The sequence below is a fragment of the Mus musculus genome, chromosome 7, assembly GCF_000001635.26.
Source record: "Mus musculus strain C57BL/6J chromosome 7, GRCm38.p6 C57BL/6J".
Lineage (NCBI taxonomy): Eukaryota > Metazoa > Chordata > Mammalia > Rodentia > Muridae > Mus > Mus musculus.
In genome coordinates, this window is record NC_000073.6 from 46,907,206 (window position 1) to 46,918,558 (window position 11,353).

Genomic DNA, 11,353 nt, shown 5'->3' on the forward strand with positions numbered 1-11,353 from the left:
TGTCACCTATAATTAGTTCTCAGCACAATAGAAGTGTTTGGCATTACTGTTGTTAGTTTTCAACCCTGACAATCTTTACTCTCTCAGCTTTTTATTATCTGTATGCATGAGCACTTTTGCCAGGGTGTGTGCTGAGGTCAGAAATAACTATGGAATCAGTTCTCTCTTTCCATCCTTACTTGAGTTTCAGGAATCAAACTCACATCACCAGGCTTGTGTAGCCTGTGCCCTTACACATGAAACCATGTGGCTGGCCCAGCTATTTTCCTGAACACGTCAATTTTCAAATGGGACCATGGGTTACATGAAAGCACAGAAACATGTCTGAATCTTCTTTACCTAAACATAGCTCTCTCTTTTGATATCTTACATACTAGGTATCACTTGTGAAGAAATCCAGAGCAGGCACAAGCCTTCCAGTAACACGAGCTAGGGAACAATAAAAAGGATTGGGTCTGCTCAAAGCCAGACTCTTACAAGTTCATTCTATCTCTGAGGTCTCGCTCTCAAAATAAATGTGGTTAATTCTGGTTATAAACTTGACAACTAAGAAGGAAGACCCTCCATGAGCAGGCAAACCCTTCCCATCTCAGCCCAGACTCAAAGAGGTCAGAGTGCAGTGCTGTGTTGTTCTGTCCTGCCCATCTTCCACTAGCTGGTGAGTACATCTATGTATCTAGCCCTCTGCCAGCACTGCTGCTGCTACCTCCTCTGACACTGGACACCAGCTTTTTTTGGCTTTCTTATGTGGACTGACAACTACTGGATCTCGAGGTTTCCTCCAGGCACTTAACACAGGATGGGCCCGAGAAGCCACTGAGTCCTCAGCCTCTCCAGTGTACAGACCACCACTGTCTCCTCAACCCAACACATATACCAATCTAATAAGTCTCTTTCTGGGCTGGAGAGGAGGCTCAGCAGTTAGGAGCACAGGCTACTTTGCAGAGTTCAGTCCCAGGACATACATGGTAGCTAACAACTGCCTGCAACACTAATTGCAGGGGATCTGATGCCATCTTCTGACTTCCACAGACACCAGGCATACATGTAGTGTGTATACACATTTAGGTAAAACATTCATACACACACAAAAAAATAAAAATAAATCTCTAAAAACAAAACCAACCCTTCCTTTGTAACACATTCATTGTATTGATTTTGCTCCTCTAGAGAACACCACTACAATACAGGCTTCTGGTTGTTTGTAGCATAAATGCTGCTCAGGCAGTTACACTGTTAGAGGCAGAAACACAAGTTCCCAACTGTTACTCTTGATAGCAATGCTTTGAAGGATAAGATTTGAGTTCCCAAACACATCCCATCAGTGTCCCCTGTTTTGAAAAGTAAGAGTCTACCTCTGAACTCTGTCTAAGTTTATATTCAAGTATATAAAGTGGTGAGTGAGCACTATGGAGTCTTAATAGAATCTTTCAGTTGGACAGTATTACAGCTCATGTCTGTCATCCTGGGAAGCTGAGGGAGAATGGATCACTACAAGTTTGAGGCCAGCACAATTTGAGGTAGACACCTAAACAAACAAACAAAATCACCAATAAACAAAGGAAAAAACAAGACTCAGTCAGTGACTAGTCCACCATCTGAACTTACCTACCTTAGAATCTTGCTTGAGTGTAAACTGAAGAAAGAAGCTAATGAGCAGAACATACAAGCAATCACTTCACAGCCACATAATACTTACATGTTTCCAGTCATGTAGATAAGGTAGGTAGATTTTCCCATTTGCATCCACATGCTTTCCTGTTTTAATAGTCATTGAACTAGTAGGCTTAACAAAACAGATAGGGGGGTTATATGGGTATGTGTCCAGCAGCCACAGGCATATTGGAATATTATATATATTACCTAAGAGAGAAGAAGAAGCCTCAATTACTCTACTTCTATTATTTTTCACGAGTGTAACACACAAGGCTGAGAGCAACACACAGCACCATGACTGCCACTAGGGCTATTTTAAATTCAAGATGCTTCTTGGAGCTCTGGCACGTAAGCCACACAGAAAGTGAAAGTGACGACTGCTCGCTGCGGACAACACGCTTTTGGATCGTCCACCTTAATGTTTGCTGATTAGTTTCGGCAAAAGCATGTTTCACCTAAAGAAATCAGATACTAATGACTTCTGATTTTTCTTTCTTGGCCCCTAAACACATCTACAATATGTAACTCTAATACACAAAGCCTGAGGTTTATTACCAACATTGTGAATTCCCTATTTAAAAAAAAAAAAAAAAACCAAGAATCTCCCACAGTAATTTGGACCCACATTTTATGAGTCACAAAGAATGGCTGAGAGAAAAGGGGGATCCCTGTAGATGAAATCAGTACTTATGTACGCTTCCACAGCCTGCATCCCTCAGCAGAGCACATGAGGACACAACCGTGGAGCTAGTAATCGAGCTTCAGGTCAACACAGATGCTCTCCGTTAACTGCTTTTTCTCCAGGACCATGTCAGGCACAAACGACTGACAAGTGTCACGATCTCGGTGACCTTTCCATGTGCCCTGCTCTCCTTTCTATCTCAAGAGCAATCACAGAACTGCAGTGTCATGTCCCCCACAGGCTCATGATCTAAAGCATGGTTCCCAACCTGTGGGTTGACTCCTTTGGAGGTGACACACAGATATTCTGCTTTTCATATGTTTATATTATGATTCAAAACAGTAACCAAATTAGTTATGAAGTAGGATAACTTTATGGTTTGGGGGGGGAGTCACCACAACAAACTGTATTAAAGGGTTGCAGCTTTAGGAAGGTTGAGAACCACTGCTCTAAATACTTGCTCCAAGCTGATGGTGATATTCTGGCACCTGTTACAGGACTATGTCACTAGGGAAGGACCTTTGCAGGTTGTACCGGCCCCTGGTCCCAGCCTCTCTCTGGAGACATGTCCTAACTAGCCACAAGGAATAATAAACATAACCGTCCCAAATAAGAAAGTGCGCACTCGCTTATCACTGAGTACAGCAGAACTGACTGCTTCAGGGACTAGTCATCCAAATCAGTATCATTACCAACATGCTAACCAGAAATAACAGGTGCTCCTTATGGTCTGTTTAGTGCACACCAGGCAGTGGCAAGCCTTTGTATGTATCACTTCCATGAACTGTCAGTTCCCAATCTAGGCATTATTAATTCAGATCACACAGCAGAGAGTCAAACCTAATTCTGTCCCTAAGGCACTACCTCACCACTGCACAGCACAGCTTCCCATGGTTGGAAAGGTACGAATCACTATGAGAGGCTGAACTAGCAGACACAGAGGATCCAATACAGTGCCATGAGCCCAGGAAACATCAAGTGCCAGCCGAATTGTGAGGCACTTGCACATTGCTCTATCTTGACAGAGAAATTAAAAACAACAACCGTAAGGTGCTGCTGCCAAATAAAGTCAAATTAGGACTGAAGTTGAAACCTGTTGTCAAGAAGGCCATTAGAAAGTACACTTTGTACTTTTAACTCCTTGGTAGCACGTTCTTGCCTGCAGATACACATACCATGAACACACAAATATATTATTTACCTCGATAACGCACTGGGATTGTACCAGTGAGGTTCACCAGCTCCCTGGAACTGCCATCATTAAAAACTAAAAGGGAAAAAGACAAAAACTTAATCACAAGTATTTTTGTACACATCACCAGGCAACTATGGAATGAGGCTAACTTAGTGTTCAGTATCAAAGACTCCTTCAGTGACTCCCTTAGTTTAAAAGCTTTGAGTTACCTGTAAAGATGGACCTGAGTGCTGCATTTCCACATAACAAGCTTTTAGTCTGCAAGCAGCATGGTTTTAAGCTGATTTAAAAATCACCCCAAGCCTTTTATCTCAGCACTGGGAGGCAGAGACAGGCAGATCTCTGAGTTTGAGGCCAGCCTGGTCTATAGTTCCAGGATAGCCTGGGTTACACAGAGAAACCCTGTCTCAAAAAAAACCTAAGTAAATACAATTAAAATCACTCTGAAGCTTCTGGCCATTATACCTGAGATGGATGCTAATGATTAAGCAAAAAATATATTCCTAATAAAGTTGTTTTTAACAAATTTAAGAATAAATAAATCAGTAAATTAAAAAAAATCTCCATCAAACTGTGAGTATAGTACATTGGAACACTTTAGAATCAAGACCCTGGGCTCGATCCCTAGTACCACTGAAAAAGAGGAAGAAGTCACTATTAAATGATGCCATACTAAAAGCTAACTTCCCATCATTTCACTTTAGAAACACCCACTGACTGCAGCCTGGGCTGTGGCCAAGCTGGTGGTGGAGTGCTCGCCTAGCTGCTCGAAGCCTTGGGTTTCCTCTCAGCACTTAAACTGAGCATGGTGCACATATCTCTAGTCCTAGCTATAAGGGAATTGGAAGTTCAAGGCCATCCTCATCTACATACAGATCCTCACTGTCATTCTCCACCCAAGGTGGTATCAAACCTCAGTACTGAAAGTAGAAATGTCTCCACAGTTAAATACAGACACCTTCTCTTTCAACGTGTATTTGTTTTTACTTTGTGTGTTCATGTGCGCTCTGCTTGCATGTATATAAGTGGACCATGCACTCATGGAGGGTAGAAGAGGGCACCAGATACCCTGGAACATCAGTATGTGCTCTTAATCGCTGACCCATCTCTCCAGCCGCAGATGTTATTTCTTAAGTTACAATTTTGTCTCAGTATAAAGACAAATTGGCACCTAAAACTAAAGACCAATACTAAAAAATACTTCCAAGATTTGCAAAATGAAAGGGACAGTTAATCCCCAGTAGGCCTGTGATGTTCCTGAGCATAGAGATGCTATGGGGGAAGGGAGGAGCTGAGTATCCGTAGCTAGGAACCTAGGCAAGCCAGCACTACATTCCTCTCAGCTAAGAAATTCTGCTGCAATGAAACTTGGTTTTAAAATTTGTCTTAGCTGGACAGTGGTGGCACTCGTCTTTAATTCCAGCACTTGGGAGACAGAAGCAGATGGATCCTTGTGAGTTCAAGGCCAGCCAGTCTACAGATTGAGTTCTAGGACATTCAAGGCTATAGAGAGACACTGCCTCAAAAAAACAACCAATCAATCAAACAAAAAAATAAACCCCCAAATAAATACAACCCCTTCCTCCCCCCAACAAACTCGAAACTCTCTTATAGAGATGTTAGGGGAGGGAGACAGACACAGAGAGAGACAGAGAAAAGCAGGCAGACCGACTGACTGACTATATTTATTGCCCAGGCTAGCCTAGACCTCTAGGGTTCAAGTAATCCTCCTGTTCCAGCTTCTTGAGTAGCTGAGATCACAGGCTCATGATTCCAGGATATGTGTTTACTTTGTTTAATCTGAACTGTTAAAACCTAAGCACAGAATGTTGCCTTTTACCTCCCCCCGAGCTGCTCTTAGCAACCTTCTTCACAACTCTGTTGGCCTGGCAAGATGGTTCACTGGGTAAGGTCAGCCTGATGACACAATATATAAGTCTATAACTGACACAATGAAAGGAGAATAGATTCCTGTGGGAGGTTGTTCTCTGACCTGCACATGCCTGCAACAGCATGCAGTCTGTCTGTCTGTCTCTCTCAGAAAGGCTTTGGAAAATGACAAACTAAATTATCTTTAAAATTCCTCCTATGGGGGTGCTGGAGAGATGGCTCAGCAGTTAAGAGCACTGACTGCTCTTGCAGAGGTCCTGAGTTCAATTCCAGCAACCACATGGTGGCTCTGTATTACCATCTGTAATGGGATCTGATGCTCTCTTCTGATGTGTCTGAAGACAGCTACAGTGTACTCATATACATAAAAGAAATAAATCTTTTAAAAAAATTAGTATATTAAAAAAATAATTCTCTCTATGGGCTGGATGTACAGCATGCATGAGACTCTGGGACTGACACCCCCCCGCCCCCCCCCCCAACGCCCCAGTACAGAAGAACAAATATCCTCAGCCTAACTCCGTGTACTACTGTATCAAAGCGGTGCTTTTTAAGACTTGGAAGCACTCAACAGATCCATTTTTTTTCAGACTTATACTCTCCTGTTTCCCGACAGCTGTTAGGTGGAAACTCAACCCTTCAGTTGGAAATCCAACAAACTGCAAAGGAAACCATGAAAAATGTATTCATACATATACACAGGAACAAACTCAACCACAGGGACAGATCTTTTTGTCATATAAACTTACCATATGAATCCAATACAGGTTTGAGATCTTTGTACATAGCGATGACATTGACAGTTTGACGGACGGTTAGATCTCTATATTTGTACTGAAAAGCAAAAATTACAAGTTTAATTAAAACCAATGTGTACCATTTTACTGGATCGTCTTCCTTCTTTTTTCCTTTCTCGTTCGTGTGTTTGAGACAGGGTTTCTCTGTACAGCCCTGGCTGTTCTCAAACTCACAGAGATCCACATGCCTACCTCCCAAGTGCTGGGATTAAAAGTGTGAACTACCACCACCAGGCTGTATTTTCTTAAAATGCTATTTTCTTTGCTGCAGTTTTCTTGAATCTTCTACTCATCATTAACATTAAAGCCTAAGGGGACCTCAGGCTCGCCTTTCTTAATCTAAGTGAACTCTTATTGAAGATGCTCACCACTATTTTAGTGCATTTCTTCAAGTTAAAAGAACCCACCAAAGCAGCTCAGTGGATAAGACCACTAGAAGGCCCAGGATGGCATCCCAGCACCTGCGTGGGTGTAACTCTAACAGCCCATAACTTCAGTACTCTCTTATGGCCTCTGCAGGTACCAGGCACGTGTAAGGTAGGTACATGGACATACATGTAGGCATTAAGAAAAAAAAGTTTCCATCCAAAAACTGTTTCTAATGGGATTTTCTTTTATTGCCTAATCTGGCAACAAAACTAATAATCTTCTGCCTCAAGCCCTGAGAAGCTGGGGAATTACAGGCTATTCAAACTCTATGCTGTCTGCCTGCCTGCCTGTCTGTCTCTCAGTTTTTCAAGACAGGGTTTCTCTGTGTAGCCCTGGCTGTCCTGGAACTCACTCTGTAGACCAGGCTGGCCTCGAACTCAGAAATCTGCCTGCCTCTGCCTCCCAAGGCTGGGATTAAAGGCGTGCGCCACCACTGCTTGACATCTTTCTCCCTTTTAACAAAATATTTCCCATGCTTCATTCATTCTCACAGTGAAGCACTCACTGTCGATTTGAAACAAATCACTCCCATTATTGTTTCTCACCCCAATGCTCTCTTCTCTACTTTAGAATTAGCAACTGGTTTAAGCACATCTGGCAGGAGCTAACTGATCATAATACACTGATGCCCCATCCATGCAAAGCTCTTAATTGGCTTGTCTTAAAAAGCAGAAAAGCCGTCAGCAGCTAAGGTGTGTATGACCCAGAGGTAGAGTGCTCACTTTGCTCACCCACAGGCCTATGTTCAATTCCTTTAGTACAAGGGAAACAAAAACATAAAAAGCAATCAGCTATCCCAACAGATTCTAAAAACAAGGCAGAAAGCAAAGCATCAGTATGGAACAGTTTTTTATTGCTAAATTATGTTAATCATATGGAAAGCCCGTTTTAACCTAGTATTTAGCTGATAATGACAGCCTCATCTCTATTTTAACCTTCACTGCAAACCTGTTCATCTAGCCTATCAAAGGCTCCATAGTCAGTAATTGGCCAATCACTTCATTCTCTTCGTCTAATGCACATGATCCTTTGAATTAGTTTTGGGATCTAAAAGTTATGATGTTTGAGATATTTATGTTCTTCCCCCTTATCTCTAGCAAGCTCACTACACAGATGACCATGCTTCCTCACTGGGAAGAAACCCCTACGCTGTCAGCATCACTGATTAATGTCTAGAACAATCTTCTTCCAGCCTACTTCAGTTTTGGATATTCTACGTGGAGACAGTGAGATGTGATCAGATTTGGATATGTTTAAATGGCAAGCCTGTAAGATTTTCTGTGATGGGGAAAGAGGTCTTAAGCGCAGCTTTTAGAATTTTTGCCTCAGCAAGAGAAAGGGTGCATATATATTTTATACCTACCCCTTCATTAAAATTGCTTATCAAAGTCATCAATGCCTGCTATATGGTGTACCATACCGTCTTCATTTTATTTGTAAGTGGTATTTGACCAAGTTGAGTTCTCCCTCTTAAAATGTGTTCATGGATTGCTAAGATGGCTTAGCAGGTAAAGGCCCGAAAACCTGAATTCAATTCCCAAGATTCCCATGTAGGAAGAATGAACTCCTGTAAGTTATACCCTGACCTCCACATGCTCACTGCTGCATGTGCAAATGTGCGTGTGCACCACATGCATGTGCATGCGCACTCGCACACACAAAACGATGAACATTAATAAAAAACTAAAAAAAGCAAACCCCACATTTTCTAAAGTCTCAAAGTTTGACTTCCTTCCCATCTTTTTTGTTCTTTCTCTTCTAGAATCAATTATTTTTGAGCCACAAGACTAACTCCTTTCTCTTCTTCATCTAATCTCACTTCTTTAGTGTTCTCTCTTGTATTTTTAAATATGTTAAATAAAACCCCCACGTTATAGATTTCCACATAGGGCTGGCAAGATGGTTCAGTAAGTAACAGAGCATGCTGACCAAGCTTATGACCCAAGTTTGATCCCTGGAACCCACGTGGCAGGAGAGAACTGACTTTAGTGACTTCTGAACTTGAAACACTTGCCTTAGCGTAAGTGCATCAATACACACATGCACATCTTTCTAAACACTTTCATCCTGAACTTCTTCCATAAACTGCAGACATGTATAGTAGTGCCTTCTCTCTGCAGTTTCTGTGATTCATGGTTAGCCTCAATTCTAAAATATTTAAGAGAGAGCAGCCATGACCACAGGGTGATAAAGAACGTCAGCAAGGAAGCCTCACCAAGCACATGCACACCAAGTTCATGTGGGACATGAGCTGGGAGGTTTGCAGCTTTGCACCCAGTCAACAGTGTGCCATGGAGCTGCTCAAGGTATCCAAGGACAAAAGCACTCAACTTCATCAGGAGGATGGACAGGTATATCCGAGAAGAGAGAAAGGAGGAGCTGAGCTATGTGCAGGCAGTCATGAGGAAGGAATGATGCCCCTCTCCTTCACCAATAAACATTTGTGTCACAAAACAAAACCCCAGGGAATTTTAGAAATAAACAATTCATATACATTAAATTGCACTATTCTTCCCCTGACCCCCCAAGACAGGGTTTCTCTGGGTAGCCCTGGCTGTCTTGGAACTCACGGAGAACAGGCCAGCCTTGAACTCACAAAGATCCACCTGCCTCTGCCTCCCAGTGCTGGGATTAAAGGTGCGCTAAACTGCATTTCTAAGTAGCATGACATCTTGATGAAATCCCAGTCCTACTGTCCCGCCCAGGAAGTGAGTCATCTCTTTGCCCAGCATATCCACACTAATATAGGCTACCCTGCCTGCTAGTGACTGACTGGCCTAAGAGTGACTGTCCTAGTGCTTGTGTTCAAGGAACTACTTTACTCAGTGGGCCTCAAGTTCAAGAGGAGTAATGCCAGAAATAGTATTAGGCTATCTTTTATAATTTTTCTATCTTGTTACATTATTATTAACCTCTTACTGAATGTAACTGGTAAGTTAAATCTTCTCACAGGGAGAATTTTATCTAGGAAAAAGCACAATACATAGTTGCTGTTCAGGTACCAAGCCTTCAGGTTGTCCTGAGCATCTCCTGCTCTATTCACAACAAGTCTTGCTCAGCATTACCTTCAAAATACATCCAGAATCTTGGGCTGAAGAGAAGGCTTAGTGGCTGAGGGCACTTGTTACTCTTGCAAATTCAGTTCCCAAGACTCACAGTGGCAGACTCTGAACTGCCTATAACTCCAGCTCCAGGAGCTCCAACGCTCCTCTGGCTTCTGTGGGCACCCACGTGTCTATGCACATACATACATACATACATACATACATACATACATACACTTAAAAAAAAAAGAATGTTTGTACACATCTACCTCCAGAGTCTGACTTCTACCTCCATAGCTGTAACTATGGTCTAAGTGAGCTGCAGCAGCGTTGTCTCTACTTCCACTCTTAAACCTTAGTCTTAGTAGAGCATCTAGGGTACCCCTGTTTCAACTCGGCTGGGTGCTATGGATCATGCCTTTAGTCTCACCAGAGGCAGAGTAAGGTGGCTCTCTCTTAGAAGTCAGCCTGGTCTAGGTAGGGGGACTCTCAAAGAAAAAAAAAAGGGGGGGTGCAGGGGAGAGCTAAAGAGATGGCTTGGTGGTCAAGGGCACATACTGCTCTTGCTTGTTAGATAGTTCACAAATAGCTATAACTCTAGATCCAGAAGGATCTAGTGCCCTGGCCTCTGTGTGTACCTGACTTATGTGCACACACCCATACAGAGGGATCTAGTGCCCTGGCCTGTGTGTGTATGGGACTCATGTGCACATATCCCTACATTTCTCTTTGTTTTTATGGAGGTGTGTTTTTGGTGACAGAATCTCACTGTGTAGCCTTGGCCAGCCTGGACCTCAATATGCAGACCTGGCCGGCCTGAAAACTCACAGAGATCCGTTATTAAAGATGTGTGCCACTATATCTGGCTCCATACACATAACTGAAAAAACAAAAACTTAATTGTTTCTTAGCACAATCCAATCAAATTCCAAAATCCTTACACTGGCCTACAAGGCCCTTCAAAATCTCTCACATCACTAAAGCTCAATGTCAAACAGCACTACTTCCTGTAGCTCAGTCAGTCTCGCTACCAGCCTTTTGCTGGTGAACTTCTGCTTCAAGCCTCTGCGCTTGTTTTTCCTTCTTCCTAGAACTGTCCTTACCCCAGACTGTTCCAGAGCTCATTTCCTTCTATGCTCAGGTTTCTGGTCAAATAGACTTCTCACAAAGCCCTCCCCTTACCATGCAAAAGAAAGCCACAGCCTCAGCACTGTCACTGCCACCACCATCTCTTCTCGCTTTACTTTCCAAAGCTGTTGTCAACTTCCCAATGCTATTGCCATGACTTTGATAGTGGCTTCCACGTAATCAAGCTCAGAAGTACAGGTTTTAGTCTGGTTGATCCCACTGTCAGATCCCTACAATTTATGGAACAATAGCAGCTTGTGTTTTGGAGACAGGGTCTCACTATGAAGACCAAGCTGGCCTCAAACTCAAGAGATATACCTCCCTTTGCCTCCCAACCCATAAACATGTATGGCACCAGTTCAAACTCAATAACAACTTTTATTATGACCACTTTCTCCTCCCCAGTTAGTAGTGACTCATCTTCTATTGTAAAACATTGTATGTAAAAAACAGGTTACTGGTATGAACAAAGTAGAGAGTTATTTGCATAAAGAACGATAGACTAACTGTAGAAATATACTTAATTGGTAAA

The 11,353-nt window shown here is 42.6% G+C and overlaps 1 protein-coding gene across 7 annotated transcripts in view; it reads right to left on the minus strand.

Annotated features, from left to right (window-relative positions):
• Tsg101 (tumor susceptibility gene 101) overlaps positions 1–11,353 on the minus strand; it is a 37,372-nt gene that overhangs the window by 18,257 nt on the left and 7,762 nt on the right. For 4 of the 7 annotated variants that reach the window (XR_003946435.1, XR_391333.4, NM_001348088.1 and 1 more), the window contains exons 2-4: positions 6,173–6,257; positions 3,540–3,605; positions 1,700–1,863 (exon numbers count right to left, since the gene is read on the minus strand). Coding sequence is in view for 5 of the 7 variants with exons in the window: in NM_001348088.1 (NP_001335017.1) it covers positions 1,700–1,863; positions 3,540–3,605; positions 6,173–6,257 (315 nt within the window). In the remaining 2 variants the exon portion in view is untranslated. The remainder of the gene's footprint in view (positions 1–1,699; positions 1,864–3,539; positions 3,606–6,172; positions 6,258–11,353) is intronic. The other 3 variants (NM_001348089.1, XM_030242362.1, XM_006540788.4) reach the window with 2 other exon arrangements.